We start from the raw sequence: 22,858 nt of genomic DNA on the forward strand, positions 1-22,858 counted from the left end.
GACATTTTTGTCATAGTAGGGAGACCTGGTTCTGTTTCTAAGTGTGATTTCCCTGTGCTCCACATACAGTGTTCCACATGTATTTTCTAATGCAGTATTAAGATGTTGGTAGTTTCATAGAAGCTCAAGGAGTTGCGTGTGTGTCCACCAACAAATTGCTCTAAGGCAGTGTGGTTAATGAATATGTGAAGACTGGAATGAATATCACTCTTCCCTCTCTCCAACACTTATAAAGTGTGATGTAGGAATCTTTGCTCTCTATTGAAGTTTGATCAGAACCAGTGTTCCCTCTAACAGGGATTCCCAGCTGTTGACTACAACTCCAGTAATCCCCGACTTTTGCTTGGGGATTATGGGTAGTAAACAACGTCTGAGAAGCCCTGTTAGAGGGAACACTGATCAAAACTTAGAGAACTGCTTGCTTTTAGTGGACTTATGTATACTGAAGACATCCATAGGAAGAGGAAGAAGGTTAAACCCAAATTATTATGAGAAACCCTACCTAATGTTTTGCTGTGCACACTGCAATATCTGAACCTAATCAGAATGCATGTTCAATTGTAACTGGTAGTTGCAGTGCAGATTCTTGGAAACCATCTAACTGTGTGCCTCTCTTTCTCTCTTTAAAGATGTAATTACAGTCTTGGCACAGAAGCATTTTTTCAACAAGGTGCTTGTTCTTGTTGTACCATACTACTTCTCCTTGGGAGCAGCTCTGTATGGGAAGGAGAGGCCACACATTCCCATGCCAGAGCCAATCAGAGTTCCTTTAAATCCATACCACTGGCAGTTTTTACAGCGGAATCAGTGGTTGCTTCAGGAAATCAACCATGAAATGAAAAACCACTTTTGTGAGATAGAATGGCCTGCAAGGCATTGTGCGCTCCCAGAAATTACCCTGTGCCCTTTTCCTGACTTGTCTAAACAAAAAAGATCCTTGATCAAGTCCTGGAACGAAAATGTTTCTGCCCGATTTGCCCAGATCCTATTGAAGCAGAAGGTTATAGAGTATCCAGTGAATGCTGAGGTGTGGGAAGCCATAAGAAACAATATAGTAAGAGATGACATTTTGATCTTGCCTGATTTTCCAAAGGGAATCATTGTCTTGGTGGGTGCAGCAGAAGCTACAGATCATGCTGCACAAGAAATGAAAGTGCTCATAGATAGTGCTGTTAAAAAGATTGAAAGAGAAAAGCAAACAATAGAGGAAACTGTGTCTGTTGCTGCTGGAAAATACACCATTTTAAGTAATGTTGGACTACAGGATAGCATCTGCTCAAAGTATGCAGACCTAAAGTTTGGTTATGATGCTTCAAAAGAGCTTATAACTCTGCATGGTGTAGCCACTGAAGTTTTTAAAGTAAAAAGTGACATCCTTGAAAGAATATCCAGAATGGTCCAGATAACTGTTGATGTTCACCCTCACATTCTTCTTTTTCTAAACAAAGTAGACAATGGATCACTGTCGCAAATCTTATTCTGGGCCAAAAAAATTAATGCCTTCTATGAACTCAACCAGGAGACAGTTTTGTTGACAGCAGTAGCTCATCGTGATCTTCTAGAAGCTGAAAAAGAAATAAGAAACGATCTAGTCTACAAATGTATTGAGTTGGAGGACAATTCAGTCATTAAAATGATAAAGTGGAGGGAACTGACTGACCATATATACAAGGCATATAATTGCTCAAGTGACACTATAATAATTGATGAGCAAGAACATCAAGTAGTCATTGCAGGTTGTTCTAAAGAGGTGGCCACTGCCAACCAGAAGCTCTCTGATTTTGTCGATCACAACACATACATACAAAAAACTCTCCAAACAAAGTCTACAGCAGTTACAATGTACGTGGAGGAGGCCAAGCACAGTATCTGGCAGAACCTGATTGTCCGAGGTGTGAAAATCCATTTTGGTACACAGACAAGTCACAAACTGATTTCCCTTCAAGGACCCAGAGTAGAAGTGATGAAGGGGCTTGATCTCTTTCAAAAAATACTGTCCTCTTTATATGCTACAAGTGTGTTGGTTGATAAACCAGGAGCCAAACAATTCTTCAGGGAACAAGAGCACTTGTATGTTGCTGGTGCAAAGCAGCAATTTAATTGTTTGATCAGGATTCAAGAAGGTACAGATGAGAATGATGAAGAAGGTGGCAAAAATAGGAATGTTTATGAAGGAAAGCAGCCGTGCTATGAAATTAAGCTAGGAGACGGTGTTGTAGTAGAGGTTCATAAGGCAGACCTGACCCGCTATCCTGTTGATGTTGTGGTCAATGCATCAAACGAGGAGCTGAAGCACATTGGTGGCCTTGCAGATGCACTGTCCAAAACGGCTGGACCACAGCTGCAAAAAGAATGTGATGAGCTAGTGAGGAAACATGGAAGTTTGAAGCCTGGTTGTGCTGTTATTACAAATGCTTACAACTTGCCGTGTAAACAGGTGATTCATGCAGTTGGCCCAAGGTGGAACAACTTTGAAAAAGGGAAATGTACATTCCTGTTAAAGAAAGCTGTGAGGGAAAGTTTACGCTTGGCAGAAACCTACAATCACTACTCTATAGCCATCCCTGCTGTAAGCTCTGGAATCTTTGCATTCCCACTGAAAGAGTGTGCCCATGCCATTGTATCTGCCATTAAGGAAACCTTTGAAGAATCTCCTGGGAATGGCAGCCTCAAACAGATATGCCTTGTAGACTCAAGGGAAGAAACTGTTCGGGCTTTCTCTGATGCCTTGAATGAAGTGTTGGGAAATGAATCATTCCCATCTCAACCATCAGGTTCCAAAACTGATAACTATCCCAGAGAGAGTGGAACAGAACCTCAAGGAATAACTACCTCTGAAGGCCTGACCATAATAATACAGAAAAAAGGAATTGAAGATGCTACAGTAAGTATGTTGAAGTAATTAAATGTCAAAACGGGAGGGAAACCAGTTTTATATTGACTTCTGCATTTAGCATTATATACTAATGAACAGGAATTTTTTTAAAAAGTGCATAGTTTGAAACATGGAAGCCAAAAAGAAATGCAGATCTGAACACTCTTTCTCCTTGGTGACCATGATCATAGCCTTACCTCTGTGCTGTAAAATATGTATTCGGCAAGCCATTCATTACCTAGGCATGAACTAAGGTTTCTGAGGAGACATGTTCTTGCAATGTCCTAAGGAGATGTAGCATGACTTGGTGACCAGGCTGAATGTGGATGATGAAGGGGACAGAGAGAAGTCAAAATACAGCCAAGGCAATTGGGCCTGTTCATAGGAACATAGGCAGCTGCCCTGTACTGAGTCAGACCATTGGTCCATCTAGCTCAGTATTGTCTACGTAGACTGTCAGCAGCTTTTCCAAATTTGCAGGTTCCAAATTTGCAGAGTCTTTCTCAGCTCTTATCTTGGAAATGTCAGGGAGGGAACTTGGAACCTTCTGCATATGCTCTTTTCAAAGTGGCCCCCATCCCCTAAGGGAAATATCTTACAGTGCTCTCACAGGTAGTCTCCCATTCAAATGCAAACCTGGGTGGACCTTGCTTGGCAAAAGGGACAATTAATGCTTGCTGCCGCAAGACCAGTTCTTCTCAACAAGGTAGATAGTGACAGTGTAAGTGGGCAAAGAGAGAATGCTACAAGAGGAGGGCTTGGAAGGAAAGTGGTTCAGTTTTGGACAAAATGAGTTTGATATTACTATGAAGCGTCCAAGTGGAGATGTTAAGCAGTTGGAGATGCAGAATTGGATAGGGGGAGAAAGTTGTGGGTAGAGAGGTAGATCTAGGTGTTTGTTCACAGATGCTACTGAAAATGGTGGGATTTGGTGAGATAAAGAATTATGTGTAGAAAAAGAATTGCCAGGAGATAAGAACAGAGCCCCAAGGGACTCTGATGGAGAAAGGGAAAGAGTCTTGGAGGAATTTGTGCAACAGAGAGGGATCAGCTGTATTGAAAGCAGCAAAGAGGACTAGGAGGATGAGGACAGAATTGAGACTTTTCATTTGGCAGTGAGGTGATCATTAGTGACTTTTTTGGGGAGGACAGTTTGAATTTAATGCAGGAAGCAGAAGCCAAATTGGAGGGGGTCATGAGCAGAATTGGAGGAAAGAAAATCCAGGCAGTGGGAGTTGGCAACATGTTCCAGGAATTTGGAGGTGGAGGGCAGTAGGTAGAGAGGGCTGATGGATCAAGGGATGGCTCAGATGGATATTGGAGACAATGGCATGTTTGAAAGTTGTAGGGAAGAAGCCAGAGGGAAGAGAGGCTGATGGGATGGAGAGGATAATGATAGCAGGGGACGACAACAGGAGGACCAAGAGATTTTGTAGAGAGATTTGATGAGGACAGCAGGATAGTCAACGCAGTCAATGAGACATTGGTGACACTAAGTGTATGATCATGGTAGAAGGTGATCTTCACTGCTGATCAAATGGACTTTGAAATAATAGTCATCTGCTGAGCCTGGTTCTTGGAGTGTTGATGTTGCGCATCTGGGAGAAATCTCTTGATCTACACCAAGGAGTGCTAGTTGGTCATCAAGATTCTGCAAGGTCACACCTTCTGCTGAGTTGGAGGACCTGTGTGTATGTATGTGTATGCGTTCTGTTGCTGAAAGTAGGAGGCGTTGTGATTTGTTAGTGACACTGAATCTTACTAGATACCTGACTCACAGGGTCTGAAGTCACAGATATGTCTGCATGTGAGTTGTATTGTTCAGTGTGTGCATTATGGTGTTTGCTAGACTTTCAGATTCTCCCAGTTTGACTTCCCTTTTAGATTTACAATATTAGGGCTGCTGATTAATACTTTGAAAACATACTGGTGTGCTGTGTGCTCATCTGTGAGATTTCAGTCAGAGGCTTCACCTGTAACACTTTTTTCACCTTGACCTTTTTTTTTTTAAAGACAGATGTTGTTGTCAACAGTGTTGCCATAGACCTGGAGCTTGACAAAGGCCCACTCTCCAAGGCTCTGCTGGGCAAGGCGGGGAGAAAACTCCAGGTGGAATTAACCAAACAGGGCCACGGAAAGAACCTCAAAGAGGGCTGTGTGCTAAAAACAAACGGTTATGGTCTGCACTGTTCTTACGTGCTGCATGCCATTTTACCTGCTTGGGACCAGGGTCAGACGTCTCAAAAGGTACTGTTGGAACTTCTTAATGCATCTTGAATGCCTAAATGATAGGAATGTCGCCCTGTTAAAGAAATCTTACTATTCATATAGGTTTTATTCATTGTCTAAACTTCCTTGTGGGTTAAAAATAATAGTTCTGAAGCAAGAAGCATTCTTTCTTCATCCTTAGATGATGCAAGTACATGCAGATGATCCTGGAGTAATTCCTTTCTGTTTGAGGGAGAAGGAGGAATGCTTCACTTGAGGTGTTGCTTGCCATCCGTTTTCATAAGTATTTGTGTTTGAGAATATATTTGTTGGGGCACCTCTCTTACTATAATCTCACTGATCAAACCCTATTAAATAGGTGTGGTTTATTGTTGGTGAAAGTTGTTAGCACTTCTGTATGTCCAAAGTGCTTTTGACTTTCTCCCATCTGTGAGGCTTTTTAGAGAGTGAATTGCCCAAGGCCACACAAGCCTCTTGGCCAAGTGGTGCTTTGAATGCGAGTCTCTTGCATCTATATTCAGCCCTCTTCAATGATCAAGTGTGGGTTAGTACACAATCAGTGTCTCATGAGCTCTTCAACTGGCAATTATGTTTCTACCATAGTTCATGAAAGGCATATTTGTCAAATCAGTGATAATCTGACTCTGTACTAAGATCTCACTTAGTTAGCTTCCCTCAGTCCTAACTGTGGATGTGTGCTTCATCCATTGTATTGGGAAAGTCCAGCACCATGAGGCACGATACTGGCCAGTTCTCTCTCTCTCTCTCACACACACACACACACACACACACAGCTATGTAGATGCTTTTGAAAGAGCTTGTACCCTTAAAACTTGTAATAAAAATAAGTGTCTAGATGCTGTGTATAAACAAATTCTTAAATAACAAGATATAAATCATGAACTTAATTTTGTTCTCTTCAGATCTTGGGAGAAATTATCAATGAATGCCTGAAAATCACTAAACAACACTCTCTGAAGTCCATCACAATCCCAGCAGTTGGAACTGGCAATTTAAGATTCCCCAAGCCATTAGTTGCTAAATTGATGTTTGATGAAGTGTTCAAATTCAGCCAGAAATATCCAAAGTCCCTTCACGAAGTTCACTTTGTACTGCATCCAAAAGACACTGACACCATCAAGGTAATGTTCTCCCTGTTAACGGCTTATTTGCTATATGCTGCCATTAGAAATGACCCTGAAAGATCCTGAGCAGGCTTCTGTGTTTTCGGCTGCCACTCTTGCTATGGTGAATGCAGTGCTGTCCTCTGGGAAGGGTTGTGAGTTTGACCAACCACCTTCCCAGACTTGGAGCCAGAGAAGAGGTTGGGGTCATCCCAGCATTTTCTTCACTCTCTCACCAGCTCAACGTTTGCAAGGAAGGCTGGGAGTTGTTTGGCCACTGCATTACCACAGTGTACTGAGGACCTTGGCTGCATAGGGCCAAACTAGCAAGCCCCCATGCCCCTTTCTTTGCTGTTCTGAAGTAGGAACAAAAGGCTGGGGGCTTCTTTGGTCTCTGTTTGGTTGCAGGGCTCCTCCACCAAGCATGGCCGGATAGGCAAGATCATGCTTCCTTCTCTAGCTTGTTCCATGGATGTCCAGAGGCTGGAACTGCGCCGCTGCCGTGCAGGTGGCTTGCTAACAAGGCATCTTGTACACTTGGACTGTCTTGAGTGCGTGATGCGGAGCAACTGCACCGGCCGCTGTGCTGGCCGGATAAGCACATTACTACTTCTCTCGCCACCCCTGCCTGGCAGCCTCTCCTCTGCCGAACCAATTCGCCTGAACCGCCCCGGTTCAATTTGCGATCAAGCCGGCCTGGTTTGAGATGAATTGGTTCAGCAGTTAAAGCTTCGTGGACCAGTTAATGGAACCCTAGTGATCAGCCAACAACTGTGGGCCGTTGATCCCAAGTATGCCTAGAGATGTCTTATTGTCAGGGTTGTGGCTCCAGCACATCTTTAAAAAATGAAGTTGTGTGTTTCGTTGGTTTGCACAGTTGGATGTTGTCTGTCTTCTGCATAGTTCAGGGTGGCATTGTAGCCACAAGATGATGCCTTGACAGAACCAACCTGGGATGACCTGCTTTGGTGGCAATTATTTTTCTTGGCCAACTCTGGCAAAACTTAGTGCATAAACTTCCATATGCCACATGCGAGGGAGACCTATCTCTTCTCCCTGACCTTAATATTAATGAGATTTGGGTTTTGTGTGTGTACATGTGGTTCTTCAACGTGGTCTCTGTGCTCAACATGATTGAGCTTTGCGCCTGCGCAGAGACCTCGTTGGAGTTTCTCCAAGCTGAAAGTCTTCTCTCTGAAATGGGCGGTAGCCCTGCTCCCTCTGGTGTAGTACGCATGTGTCCAGGCAGTCCTCTTCAGTCTGTCTTTGTCTGTTGACAGATCAACATCTCTGTGAGTTGCTCCGAGCTTTTTTTTTTAAAGAGAGAGTTCTTTACCATCCCTTTAGTTCTCCCCCCACCACCCTTTGGGAGCCCCTTCCACCTTTTCTCCTGGCCTTTATTTTTCTTTGCTTATGGCCAGTAAAGTTACTTCTACATTTTGTGTCCAGTGCAGGGCTAAACCACCCTCCAGCCACAGACACAGTCGGTGCTTGTTTTGCCTCGGTGAGGCCCATAAAACCAACACTTGCTCCCACTGCGCTAGCTTCACTAAACAAGCCAGAAAGAACCATGCTTCCCACTTTCACTCTTGGCTCTGGGAACAGGCACTTAAGTCCTCTCACCAAGCAAGCAGGCTCTCCTGAAGCCTCGGGGATGCAAACCACATCTGATTCCCCCCTACAAGATTCAGGCTTACAGCCCCGCTCTTCTACTGCCATTATTGGTGCCATGGTTATTCCTGTTCCCCAGCAGCTCGCAGAGCCTACAGCTCCTAAAATGGCCGCCTCGGTCCCAACAGCCTCAACTCCAAGTTCTACTGCTCCTGGCCCCTCAGGCTCGAACACCTCTTCTTCTTTTTTAAAAAATGCTTTTTATTATTTAGAAAGGTAAGAAAAAGGTTACATCTCTGAGCCACCAACTTGTCCAATAACACATAATATGATATAACACATGTTAATACCCATGTATGTGCTACGTACTTTCATACTTATCATAGTTAATTGTTTGCATACAGAACAAATGCAAAAATAAACCAAATCTTGCCCATCAATAACTTTCCAACACACCTAGTTGATATGAAGAAGAAAATTATAAGAAAAAGAGAAAACAATAATTGAACAACTCCCACCAGACCTGTCAGTCAGCTAATACCTAGATAATAATCTTGTCTTGAGGGAAATAATAATTTGACTATAAGTAGGAGAGAGAGAAAGGATTAAATTATTTAAGAATAGAGACCAATATTACTAAAATAAAAATGTTAGCTATTTTGATTATTATTTTAAATTACATCCACAATTTTCTGTGTTCTGGTTAAATTTCCTGTAAATGAAACATATTCAGAACTTTAATGTATGTTACTAATTGGGCGGTTACTTATTTCCAAAGGTGAACCAAAAAGGAGCAACTATTTGAAAAGTAAGAATGCTACTTCGAGCTGAGACTTCTGTAATGCCTCTGTGGTGATGGAACTGAAACTAACAGCAACACTTCTAAGAACATCTAAAGGATCCTTTTGTAACAACCCCCCCCAACATATTTATAGATACTCTTCCATAATATAACTTCTCCCTTAAAATTCTTCGAAAAATGAGTTACAGATTTACTTGTATTAATAAATCCATAGCCTTTCATATACTTCAAATAAAAGAAAGAAAGAAAGAAAGAGGGAAACTGTCAAGGGAAGATCACGGTACAAAACGGAGCTGCTGCAGCAGGATACGGCTTGGAAAGTTTGTCTTGACCAGACTTGGCTGCACGCTGTCGACACGGAGGTTGACGAATGTTGCTTTTCAGCAGTGAGTAGAAAGCTGGTGATGTGATTTATAGTGCAAGTCGAGAGCTCCCAGCTGGCAGGAATTCAAGGCTTATCAGCCCTCTGCAAGAGGCGTTTGCTCCTCCTAATAGTCTCTAATTGCGTCCTGCGTCTTGTAATACGCTGCTGTTGTGGAGTCGGGGGTTGATTGCATAGCTCCTCTTCGGATTGGTCCTTCACGATTTCTGCTGTCTCAGGTTGTTGTGCCTGCTCTGAATCATTAGCTGGATCTACCACAGCCGTTTCATGAACACTGACAGCTGGGCTTTGCCCCTCAGACACTCCTGCATCGGCTGGAAAGTTGACAGCTTCCCCTTCCTCCTCGCTGTCGGAGATCGAGGGCGTGACAGAAACAAAACAAACAAAAAACAAGGAGAGGGAGAAGGGAGGGAGAAAAAACAAAACTCAGCAAGCCCCCATGGAACAGACTTTCTCAAAAAGTTTAAAAATATAAATTAAAAATATTAATATATTGTAACAATAATTAATATTATCAGTTGCTATCAATTATCAGTACCGATAATTGTTTATTATAATATCAGCATTAGTGCGTTGTAGCACATTAATGTTAATGTTGCTAATATATTACAAGCCAAAATTTAGTAAACAAACCAACATACAAAAACAGGGGGCGGGGAAGTAGAACTATACAACCGGAAACTACAATCTCCCCAGTAATAATCTTTGAAAACTGGTAAAAAGGTCTAACCTCTAGTATAAAGCCATATTCTTCTGCATTAAATCCCTTCATTAAAACGTTCTCCTTGAATTTAAAAACTGGCTAATCTGATTATTATAAAGTGTATTAATCATAATAAAATAATTGCTTATTTATTTCTATCCTTCAGAACAGGCAGATATTATAATAATAACAATAACAACAACAACCATTTATCTTTAGGATATAACTAAATAAGACATCTCAATTCTATCTCCTTATTCCAAGCCTCGTAATTATTATCACAGGGAATAAACGCCGATCCTTATGGAACTAAGCAAAACCTATCCTTCAAAACCTATCCTCTTTCATGCATTTTTCCGTAACTATATACAGGGGAAACCAATGAGCCATCTTGGAGGAGGCCCTAACAGAATTCCCTAGAATTAATTGCCAAAGCAATTACAAATTGGTTTGAAGTGGACAGATCCGTCCTCTGGGCAGTCCAGGCGTCTCCCAGGCATTATCAAACCTGGAATCTTACTGGACCGGGAGAAGGTCTAGCTCCACATGACCTCTGGTCTTCAATCATACTGATTGAAGAATTATGGACCAAATAGGTGAAGGAGGCTTCAGCAGCTCGAGCTGCTGATAACCTCCTGTCAAGACACCATTGCCGGAAGCTGTCCGAACACCTCTTCTTTACTGAAGAAAAAGAAGAAGCCTTGACAACCTCCTCTAGAATCTCAACCTGTTAAGAAATGGCTTACAGCCCATGAACCCGATCCTAGACCAAAAAAGAAACAAAGTCGCTTTACAGTCCCACTCTTTAGTACCTTTATTAGACCAGATTCTTGATACTGAGGCCATTTTCGAACCCGAAGACCAGGCAGACTGCCTCTACACTGAACATGCCCTCGACACCGAGGAAGCCTTTGATGCAGATCACAGCCTCAATACTGATGCCGTCGAACCCAACGATCCTCAGTATGACCTCTTCAAGCTGGAAACCGACTCCTATGACCCCAAGGATCCATTGCATGTCAAGGAGGACCAGTACCAAGACCATTATGAACCCGACTTTGAAGCCAAATTTGACTAACTCTACCCAAGGCCTATTAGGCCTCCAGCTCGCACACAACCTTCTGCCTTTCACTGGCCGTAGACAGCCAGCCTACATTTATCAGTATCACACTAGCTGGCACAATGAGCCTACTTATCGTTCCTTCCAGCCCTCGTACTTTTCCAGACATTGGAACATCTACGACACTGACTGGCAGCCGACTCTGAGCTCCCAGCTGTACCAGTGGGACTATTATTATTATTATTATTATTATTATTTATTAATAATTCGATATCTATACCGCCCTTCCAAAAATGCTCAGGACAGTCTACACAGAGAAATAACAAACAAATAAGATGGAACCCTGTTCCCAAAGGGCTCACATTCTAAAAAGAAACATAAGATAGACACCGGGAACAGTCACTGGAGGTACTGTGCTGGGGGGTGGATAGGGCCAGTTATTCTCCCCCTGCTGAATAAAGAGAATCACCACAGTAAAAGGTGCCTCTTTTCCCAGTTAGCTCTTTCTCCCCCTTGCTCATCTATAGCAAGCCCCAGATGCCCTAATAGGGCCAGGCCATCACCTTCCTCTACCAGGCCTCCTCCTATGCAACCACCTGCTGCATCAAAGACAGTTCCACCAAAACCACAGGCACAACCTTTACAACCAATTGAAGACAACACAGAGGACTTAACACAGAACCAACATTCTAGGGCAGAGTCCTCTGACCCTGAGGAGAAATACGAGGATCCCAATGCTCCTTCTCCCAACTCTGACTTCTCATCACTGGGTTCCACCCCTCAGGACCTTCTTTCCAACCAGAAACCAGGATCCCTTTCAGAGGACTATAGATTGTATGCAGATTACATCTCCCACATGGCCTCGTCCCTCAGAGTCCAACTTTCTCAACAAAATAAAGCAGACTCGGACCCTTTATTTGGCCTCATTGAAGCGGATACCCCTACGCCAGTGTTACTCCCCTTGAATTCGGGTTTCTTAGACCTCGCAGAGTCCTGTTGGACAAAACCATCTTCTCTACCCCAGCCACATAAACACCTTGAGAATTTCCATCGAGTGCATAAAGAGGACAAGAAGACAGGGGCTTTTCTCCTACATTGCCCTCTGTCCAACTCTGTAGTGGTAGAGTCATCATTATCGAAACACAGATCCTGTCCAGCTTCCACCCCACCAGACAGGGAAGGACAGAAACTGGACACCTTTCGCAGGTGTCTATATTCCATGTTGGCTCTCTACCTCCGTATTGCCAATTATTACGCTTGCAATGCACAATACAACCACTTGCTTTGGGAACGCTTGGCACCCTTCTTGGACCATCTTCCTCCTGATAAGAAAGATCCTGCCATGTGTTTCTACGAGAAGCAGTGCAATTGCCCAAACAAGAATTACATGCAGTTAGACACTCCACAGAATGCACAGCCAAGGTTATGTCCACTTCAGTTGCGATTTGCAGACATGCTTGGCTCCACTCCTCCAGCCTTGCATTTGATGCCCAGGCTCACATTGAAGACCTACCCTTCGAAGGAGACGCTCTCTTTGGGGAAAAGACAGACAAAACCCTTCAGAAGGTTCCGCGCCTCTGTAATACGGTGCGCTCTATGAGCCATCAACTGCTACCTACCAGACCTTATAGGTCCAGTAGGTGGAACCATGCTCCACCTCAGGGACCTATATGATCTGATCAAAGTGATTGCTCCTTTTGTCTCCCATGATACCAACCATACGGGAGATGACCCTTTCCCCCCACCTAGCGCCAACTTGCCATGAAATCTAGGCCTCCATTGGCCTTCCCCAAGACGCAATGACTCTTTGTCCCTGACCTGATTTGGAACCTGACTTTCCCCCTTTCTACCAGCTTGGGAAAACACGTCAGACTTTGGGGTCCTCACGATAATCTGAATCAGTTGCAACCTAGAATTTTCCTCCATACTGCCTTTCAATCTTCCCATCCCCACTGTACCACCTCCTACTCTACTATCGGAGTTCGAGGCTCTCCTCGACAAACAAGTTATAGAACTAGTCCTCAACCCAGACTCTCTGGGCTTCCATTCTACATTTTTCACAGTCCCAAAAACAGAAGGTGGCCCTATCTTAGACCTTTGAGTACTCAACCACTTCATCATTTACATACGTTTTTGTATGGTCACTAAACCCACCATACTCGTAGGAATGTGCACGGACCGGTTCGGAGACCATTCTACTGGCCTCCAAACCGGTCCGGACATGGGGTGGTTTTGGTTCAGAAGATTTAAGGGGGCTTCAAGGGGGCGGCAGCAGCAGGGGGCTTCAAGGGGGCTGCAGGGAAGTATCCTGCTGCCCGATTTTTTAAACACGGAGGAGCCATCGTCATAGATAGAAGCGGGCGGCGAGGGATCCTGCCGCCGGGATTTTTAAAATAATTACGGCGCCAAAGGTGGAAAGCGCGGGAGGGGTAAGTAAAGCCCCCCCGCCCTTAATGGAACCCTCCACCCCAGTGCCGAACCGCAGCTCCGCGATTCCGTGCATACCCCTACATACTCGTCCTCCTTTACATCTCCTTAGACCTCAAGGATGCGTATTATCATCTGACCATCCGCCCACAACATCAGAGATACCTATGCTTCACAGTACAAGGCATTACCTATCAATTCCGAGCCCTGCCCTTCGACCTTGCATCCGCACTGCAAGTATTCACAAACATATGGCCTTTGTAATGGTACATTTACAACAGGGCATTCAACTCTTCCCATACCTGGATAACTGGCTTCTTGTCCAGACACCCCTCAAAATATAGAACATGTCCTCCAATCCACCATCTCTCTCTTAATTAGCCTCAGCCTGCAAATCAACTACAAAAACCCAGACTTCGACTGACCCAATCCATAGAGCTCCTGGGTCTCCTTTCCAACTCCCTGCACACAAGGCTCTATCTACCTGAACGCAGAATTCAGGCCATCCTCTCCCTAACCGCCAGGTTTATAGCCCAACGCTCCCACAGAGCTCGAGTCATCCAACAACTATTGGGTTATATGGCTTTCGCCACACATGTTGTCCCTCATGCTCACCTCTGGTCCAGGCCGCTACAACATTGGTTCCTGCACAACTTCCACCCTCAATATGACCCTCAAAGCCGCTGGCTACATGTACCGCTTTATGTACGCCTATCTCTACACTGTTGGCAAGATCCTTACAGCCTACACTTTGGGACCCTGTTTCACACCCCACCTCATTTTGACCATAGATGGAACTCACATGGACGGCCTCCATTTACAAGGCCTCTGGATACCGTCGGAGACCACCCATCACATCAGCTAACTAGAACTTCTAGCAATCTTCAAGGTCCTCTGGTTTCCTTCCACTTCTCACTCATTCTACTGTCACTATTCAGACAGACAAAACCACCACGAAATCCTACCTCAACAGACAAGATGGCATGACTTCAACCTCCCTTCACCTTACCATGGACCTTTGGCACTGGCGCATCTCTCACTCAATCACACCCAGGGCAATTCCTATCTGTGGCATTGCCAACACTCAAGTGGGCACCCTCAGCAGAGCAGGAGCCACCTCCCACGAGTGGCAACCACGCCGCCAGACTCTCGAGTCTCTTTCTCCGCTGGTTCAGCCCAAAGATAGACCTCTTTGCTTCCTGCTGAACGCCCAGTGCCCTCTTGACTGCTCCAGGGTGGGCATAGGCCACCAGTCCCTAGGGGACGCCTTTGCTATCCCATGGACAGGATCCTCAGCATACCTGTTTCCTCTCATTCCCTTGATACTCAGAATCCTGTTAAAGATCCTACAAGATGAGCTGGAATGCATCCTCATCACCCCACGGTGGCCCTGGAGACCTTGGTTCCCTCAGGCTCTTGAACCTCTCCTCCCACAGGTACTACCACTTTCCTCCACTCCCTCACCTTCTTTCACAGCAGTACGGTCAACTGCTACATCCCAGTGTCCTCTGTCTATACCTTATTTCACTTCCTTATTTCCATAGGTTCGTCCCCAGAGACCTACACTGCTCAGCATGTCTGTTCCTACCTCCTCTCCCTGAAACAATCCGGCTTAAAGGTGTCATCCCTTAAGGTCCATCTGGCTGCCATCGTGGCCCACTCTCCCCCCCCCCCCCACTTCCCTGTCTTGGCTCCGGGACCCTACAATGAAACACTTCTTAAAGGCCTCTACACAAACTATTTCTCATTGGGTTACCCATACCATCTCCATGTGCTACCAGCTTGCGAAGAAACAACTGCCTTCATCGTTAAAAGCTCACTCCTCGAGAGCCATGGCAAGCCTCCACTGCATTTAACAGGGCCATCCCTTTGGATATCATTTGCCAAGCTGCTACATGGGCATCTCCTCACTCCTTTATGCAGCACTATGCCTTGGACATCTGCTTTTGACAAGATGCTTCATTTGAGACTGCTGTTCTACAGTCGCTCTCCACATGACGTCCCACCTCCAGGTAAGATGGCACAGGATGCAGCTTGCTTTGAGCACAGAGACCACGTTGAAGAATGACAGGTTGTTTATCTGTAATGTTGGTTCTTCTAGTGGTCATCTGTGCTCTCACACTCCCACCCATCCTTCCCCTCTTAGTCTCTTAGGTCGTTGGACTCATTGACTGAAGAGGACTGCTTGGACGCATGTGTACTACCCCGGAGGGGGTGGGGCTACCGCCCATTTCAGAGAGAAGGACTTTCAGCTTGGATAAACTCCGAGGTCTCTGAACAGGCGCAAAGCCCAATCATGTAAGAGCACAGATGGCCACTAGAAGAACCAAAGTTACAGGTAAGCAACCTGTCGTTACTTAAGATGGTTACTGTTGCGCTTGCCTCTAGGCCTTTACAGATACATTAAATAGCAGGCTGAACTTTGACCGTACCAGCTCTTCAGCAGTCTTTGAGAACTTCCAGGCAGGTGAAGGTAAGCTTGGTTTTCAGAAGATTTGGTGATTTGTGTTAGGTGGGTGGTTCTTGGGAATTTTAGAATCTCATTTTATTTTGAAGAGCAGAAGGTGGGAATTAGAAACCATTTATGTGGAATGGAGGCAAGGTGGAAGACTGATGATATTAAGGTGAGTAACAGATAAACTTGCTGGTAGGATTGGCTTTTGTGATCTTTATGCCAACTTCTGGCATAAGCTTCATCAGCCTACCATTTTGTTGTTTGTTTTTACTGACTAAGTGAGCCAGGATCGACTGTGAATCTACTTATGTGTGCCCAAGAGAAGCATTTTTCTCAAATAGTACCTCTCATGTCAGGTAATAAACTTCATTTGAGACAGAGAGGAGTTGACACAGTGGATCAGCAACTTAAATAAAAAATGCCACATATTTCCTCTGGACTAGCACCTTGCAGGAACCTAAACAGCTGTTTCAAGCCTGGCCACAGGCTGCAGCAGTGTGAAAAAGAAAATCCCAATAAGCACTGTATGAAGCTACTTGGGTGTTAACTATGTAGAATAAAGAGTGAGAACTGGAAAGAATACACATATTTTAATAGTCAATTAACCACTTTTGGTTGGGAGTACAGAATTTGCCAAAGAGCAGGGAAGATTTGATTTAAATCACAATTTCAGTTACTTCACAGAAAGACTCTATTTTAATAATTTAAATCACTAGTTGGGGAAGTCATTTTCTAGGAAAAATCACCTTATATAGAGCCTTATATCACTTTGTTGTCTTATATCACCTTAATACATATTCGGAGATAGATGTAGTTTTCATTTTTAGAAGGTACGTACACTATTCTCATAGTGCTGTTTCATTCGAGCAACCAGGCCTTAACATGTCTTCGTTGCACTGTTTTGCATTTAGCACACATGCCTGTCTTACCCACAGAAACATCATTAAAATATTCCTAAACAGGGTCTGTTTTACAGCCTGCTGCCATGACAGGTGTTTCCCATTCTACAATGGAGGATACATTCCAAAAATGTTTCCTCAGGATTGCATGAATATGTTTTGTTTCACTTTTGTTTTCACTTTTTATTTCCCCCTCCCATTCTTAGTATTTATATTAATTTATAACTCCTCCTCACTCAGGTCTGCTCCATCTGCCGCTCTCCACAATCCTTTATTCATTTATTGACCACCTTTGTTGCACTTTTGGGGCAAGGGATGTGCGTGTGTGCGCACTTCGTGTACACCACCTGCAGAATAGGATTGATCAGTTATGTTATCTCTCATCCCCTTATACTGCTCTTAACATGTTCATAGAATATAAGAAGTTAAGGTAACTTCATGATGATATCTTTGACATAGGTTCTTTTTAAATGAATTGTTTTTTAAAAATCTAATTTTAAATTTTAAAAAAAGATTTACATTTTTCTATATCCAATTAAAATTTTATATTTATGTATTTAATCTGTTTTTCTCAACCTTGTAGCTGGTAGAAAGAGCATTATTTAATGGAGTGAAATCCGGATGTGTTACATCCCTGACTCACATTCTGTCTGAATAGTGACTGATGGCTATATTGAATGCACTTGGTGTGTGTTTGTGTGTGTGTGAGTGTGTGCGCGTGCGTGCATGTTCTCTCTCTCTCTCTCTCTCTCTCTCTCTCTCTCTCTCTCTCTCCTATTTCCAGAAAAGCATAGGATAGGAATTATAAGGATTCTATTGTCAGAAGAGCTCAGGAGCAGAAGAGATTGACTTCATTCTTTCTCTCTCTCTTTTGCAGCTTGCACTGGGCATGTTTCATCTTCAGTATCTGGAGGTCATAAAATGCAAATTGGCTCAATTGCATTGCAGGTAGAATGTGGAGATATCACCCAGGAAGCCACCGATGCTATAGTAAATGTGTCCAATGGAACGTTTAACCTTAAAAATGGTATGTTCAGAATTCTATAGGGGTTTTCCCACCACGCTTCAAGTATTTGGTCTGAAGTTCGGATCTAGATTTGTGTTTGTGTGTTCTCTCTCCCATCCCCTCCTGAAATGAGGCTTCTAGTATGATGAGTACCTTGCTTGCTGTCTCCTGTTTTGTTCCTGTTTGAGAGGAGGATTATTTGTTCCAGTTTTTAAATAAGTCCTGTAGGTTGTTTAGGCATCTGATACTGTCTACAGAACTATTAAACCCTGGTAAACTTTACTTTCTTTCCTCATTATATGGAGATGCAATATTGGAGGAATGACACTGGTCATAATAAGGCAGTTCTGCTCGCCCTCTCCCTTTCAAATAGACTCTGAGGTTCAAGGTAGGGATGTGCATGGAACTGGTTCAGAAGCCATTTATGGGCTTCTGAACCAGTTCAAACGACCAGTAGTTCTGCTAGTTTGAAGGCCGGGGGGGGGGTTACTTTAATGGTGGGGGAAGAACAGGGCAAGTGCACTTACCCCTTCTTCTGCTTTTCCCCTTCTGGCGCTCATTGCAAACCAGTCTGGTGGGGTGGCAGTTTACCTCCCTACCACCCCGTGTGCTCCTTGGACTGGAAGTAATGGAAGTACCCAGCACACATTGGGCATGTGCCCACTGGGGACATGGTGAGGGGAAAGTGGAGGGAGGGGTAAGTGCACTTGCCCTGTTCTCACCTGCCCAGTTCCATGCATACCCCTAGTTCAAGGGAGGGGAATCAAATGCGCGCGCGCACACACACACACACCCCGAACAGTTGTATAAAATCTAAGAGAAGAACAAATTGCACCTTCTCGTCTTGGGAGGTGCTTGTGCTTTCATGGTTCCCGTATAGATGGTCTGAGGGTATCTTGATCTGAATAATTCCACTTTAGCAGTAAGGAGGACTCTACTTCATGTCAGATGCAGCTGTGTGGAAAACTGATTGTCTGCAGGAGCAGGGGGAGCTGGATTCAGAAGCAGTTTCCCCCAGTTCAGTATCTGATCTGTGAGACTGTCTCCATGGCATTAGCCAATAGCCACCTGTGCTTGTGTATCCACATTCTGGATTCATAGGGACAGTTGCAGTTATACGATATGCACAAGAGTGGCAATACTTTTCAAAGACATTGAGAGCTGATTTTTCTATGAGATTCTGAATCGCTCCATGTCTCGTGCAAGTATTTGCATGGAGATTTGTAACAGCTATTTGTAAGTGGAATCGTACTATTTGGTCCTGTTGGGAACTTTTATCTGGAATTTAGGCATATCTTATCAGGTATGTTGAGTACAGATCTAATTTTGGGTGGTGAGTTGTGCTTAAATCTTTGTGTTGCTACATGGGTAAAGAATAGCTCAGACTCTTGCCTTGCTCTATGTGGGTTCTTATTATGGGTTGTTTTAATTTCACAGACAAATGTAACTCTTCTTATTTAAGGTGTTTCCAAAGCAATTCTGGATGGAGCTGGACCAGAGATTGAAAACGAATGTGCTCAGCTAGGTACAACTCAACTTCTATGAGCAGATTTCTGAAGCACTGGTGACTTCGGGACAAGTGGTGGTTGGTAGTGATTATCAGCAGGCCCTATGATCTTGTCAACAGGGAAGATTAATTGGTGGTAGGGGAGGAGAGATTGAGTAGCTACGGACCAACAGAAGGCTGCATGTGTGTGTGTTAATATCTCATGGTCCTATATTATTTTCAAGGTAGCTTACAATACAATCAAATACAATACACATTAATTAAAAAAAATACACATTTTCAATAACACAACCTAAAATGGTAGCATATAATGTCAGATGTTAATGTGTTGGCTTAACAATAACAAGAGTGGCTTTTCCTCTGATTTCATCTAGTGGTCATTCTCTTTTCCTCCCTTGCCCACTCATTAATCTGTTGCTTGTTGGATGAGCACTGTCAGTGAGTCCTGAGTAATTCCTAAATGGGTGTGTCCAGTGCAAAGGTATCCTCCATAAAGCAGGAGAAGTGGCATGCCTGTTGATTATCTGCTAGGCTATTGTCGCTTAACAAGGAACCTCTGCTAAATGGGCAAAGAAACACCTTTCAAGGAGGTTGTTCTCTTTATATTAAGCAGAGGGAGAACAACTGACCCGACTCATCTCCAGCACAGCATCCCTCCAGTGGTTTTTGCTGGTGTCTGCTTAGTTTTTAAAAAAAGATTCGGAGCCCTTTGGGGCTAGGGATAGGGATGTACACGAACTGCTTGTGTGGGCAGGGTGGGGAGTGGTTTCCTTTAAGAAGAAGGTAAGCAGGTCCTTACCTGCTCCACTGCCACCTTGCTGCCTTTCCAGGTGCAGCACTCGCTCTAGCAAAAGCCGTGCATGGTTGTGTCACTGTTCCCTGCAGCCTGCACACACAGTGTTGGCATGCACATGAGTACCACACATGTGCAGCACCCATGTGCGTGGTCAGCATGGTTGCTGACCATGCACATGGGTTCTGTGCACATGCAGCGCTTATGTGCATGCAACGCAGGCTTCAGGGAACAGTGACACAACCGTGCATGGCTTCTGCTAGAGTGAGTGCTGCACCTGGAAAGGCAGCGAGGTGGCAGTGGAGCAGGTAAGGACCTGCTTACCTTCTTCTTAAGGGAAACCACTCCCCGCCCCGCCAAACTGGTTCGGCTGTGAGCACCTGAGCCAGTTTAGCACTTCCCAAAGGAGGTGCTAAACCAGGTTGTGCACATTCATAGCTAGTGGATCATCATATTAATGTTCTTCTTATTGAAAAAACACTATTAAAAGTGCCATTTAGCCTGTAGAAACAAAAGTGAGATATAAGCCACTTTCAGTAGCCCTATCTGTCTGATCTGAATGATGCTTATGACTGGGTAACTATGTATCGTTGCCAGTGAAACTCTGCTTTCTTGCTTTGTGCTTCAGAGAGGCAGAGTATGTTTGTTCCATTTAGTAAGCACTTGTAATTATTATTATTAATAATAATAGCTTTATAAGGCCAGTCCATAAAAAACTTGTCTGAGTTGCTCACAAAACTTTAAAACAAAGTATACAATCAAAATCACATTAAAGCAAATGGAAACAAGAATACCAACAATTACAAATAAAAAGACAAAAGCATTTTAAAAGCCTGGCTGAACAAAAAGGTCTTCAGGTGGTATCTAAAAGAACATAGTGATGGTTCCAGGTGAGCCTCATATACGGGTTGCCACCACTGAAAAGAGCTTCTCATTAGCTGCCATCTGCCTCGCCCCCTTTGATGGGAGCACTTGGAACAGGGCCTCTGTAGAGGATCTTAAGTTCTGGTAGGGACACCACCTGCAGGTAACCTGGTCCCAAGCAGTTTAGGGCTTAAAAGGTTAACGCTAGTAGAAATTTAAATTGGACTTGGAAACTGACTGGGCACTGGCATGATGTGACACAGCTGACACAGCACTGGCATGATGTGATCAAAACTACCAGTCCATTTAATAATCTTGAAGCCCTGTTTTGAACCAACTGCAGTTTCCGAACCAATTTCAAAGGCAGCATACAACATACATACAACACAGTGCAGGGATCTAAACATGAGGTTATTGGAACACAAGTAACTGTGACCAAGCCACTGCCATCTCGGTAAAGTTGCAGCTGGTGTATCAGCCCAAGCTGATAAAGGTCTGAGCCACAGAGGCTACTTGAACATCTCGTGACAATGCTGGATCAGTGAGCGGCCCTAGACTGTACATCTGATCTCTTAAGGGGCACAGCAACCTCACTGAGAACAGGCTGGGCTCACTCACCTGGGTGGCCAAGTAGACAGAGCTATAGGCTTGAGAAGGCTTCAGTCCAGGCGTTTTTCAGTCTGATGGGCTTTTTCCAGACCAACAAACATGGTATCTCTGAAACAAATGTGTTACCTTGAAGAAGGCCATGTGGATTCCATACTACAGCTGTCTGGTTACAGCAGAGGAAAATACTGTTTTCAAAGTGTTGTTTGAAAAGGTTTCTAAGACTTGCTTTCATACTGACCAGAGGCTATCTTGCCTGTTGTTATCTCATATTCTTTCTTTTCCCTTTCAGCCTCCCAGCCTCACAACAACCTCATATGCACAAAAGGGGGTAAACTGGGGTGTAAACATATAATCCATCTTGCTGCCCAAAATGATATCAAAGCACAAGTTTCCAAGGCTCTCCTGGAATGTGAACAAAGGAAATTGACATCTGTTGCCTTTCCAGCAATTGGAACAGGTTTGTATTGCCTTTCAGTGATGTTACCCGGCACTGTTTCGCGATTGGAAATTTAAGATTGTACCTGGCATTGATAATTGCTCCTTAGCTCAGGTGCCTGAGCAAAGCTTGAAAGAAGGGGAAGTGGGAAGGAAGGAGGAGTTGTCCGTCGGCATGGCGTGATTACATCTCTCTTTTTGTGTCTGGGTGTATGAAGCAGTTTTTTCATGCTATGCAATACAACCATAAACTCTAAATCAGAAGCTCTGACTAACGTCAGAGTGTGATGGACTCTGTATCTTGAAGACACATTGTGTGTGTGTCTCCTGTCTTGCCCACAGGGAGCTCAGAACAGCATACATCCTGTTCCCAGGCAATCTCTCATCTAGATGCAGCTGGATCTGCTGAGCTTTAAAAGTGGACTGTGCATGACATTGTTAGATCTTTCTTCAGTTTGTCTGAAGAGGCAAACACCATAGCTGTGATTACGAGCATTTCCATGATCAAGCCTAGCTTTGCTGCTGCTACTAGGGACTCAGTGCATTCCTCCCTGCACAAAAAACTTGGAACATTTTCCCCTGTAACTTGGGGAGCAGAGTTCTCGCAGAAGCCAAGCATCCAAGCAAAGCAGAAATGTGAAGGGGCAGTCATTGCCTCCCAAGAAACCTTAGCACATATCAGCCTGTGCTTCAGAGGATAAAGCCCTCTCAGAAGGGGCTATCAGTGCCTCCAAATAAAGCAAGGATCCCAGCATCAAAGCAGAAGTGGTGTGGTATGCCTGCTTCTTGGGAACCTGGCACTTCAGTGTGAAATGGGGGTGGAATCAAGCCCTAACAAAGGTCCACCATCAACTCTAAGAAAGAAAGAAAAAGTCTACCGTACTTGAAAGTTTCATCCCATTGTCACTTGCAGCAATGTATTTATAGACACTTTTTGGTGTATTAACATCATTTCCTATGGGACAATGCATAGAAGGAGTCATTTGGCTGATACAGTCATTGTGCACAGCCCTAATGTGAACCTCAGAGCTTCTCATTTTATGAACGAAGCACTGAGATTCGACCTGTATTCAGTGT

General features: G+C 44.1%; 1 protein-coding gene across 5 annotated transcripts in view; it reads left to right on the forward strand.

The window, feature by feature from the left end:
• LOC128323642 (protein mono-ADP-ribosyltransferase PARP14-like) overlaps positions 1-22,858 on the forward strand; it is a 62,553-nt gene that overhangs the window by 25,368 nt on the left and 14,327 nt on the right. For all 5 annotated transcript variants that reach the window (XM_053247157.1, XM_053247147.1, XM_053247140.1 and 2 more), the window contains 7 exons: positions 630-2,884; positions 4,889-5,122; positions 6,028-6,246; positions 15,602-15,686; positions 17,445-17,594; positions 19,036-19,098; positions 21,636-21,803. In XM_053247157.1, the coding sequence (XP_053103132.1) occupies positions 630-2,884; positions 4,889-5,122; positions 6,028-6,246; positions 15,602-15,686; positions 17,445-17,594; positions 19,036-19,098; positions 21,636-21,803 (3,174 nt within the window). The remainder of the gene's footprint in view (positions 1-629; positions 2,885-4,888; positions 5,123-6,027; positions 6,247-15,601; positions 15,687-17,444; positions 17,595-19,035; positions 19,099-21,635; positions 21,804-22,858) is intronic.

The sequence above is a fragment of the Hemicordylus capensis genome, chromosome 1 (assembly GCF_027244095.1).
Source record: "Hemicordylus capensis ecotype Gifberg chromosome 1, rHemCap1.1.pri, whole genome shotgun sequence".
In the NCBI taxonomy this organism is placed as follows: domain Eukaryota; kingdom Metazoa; phylum Chordata; class Lepidosauria; order Squamata; family Cordylidae; genus Hemicordylus; species Hemicordylus capensis.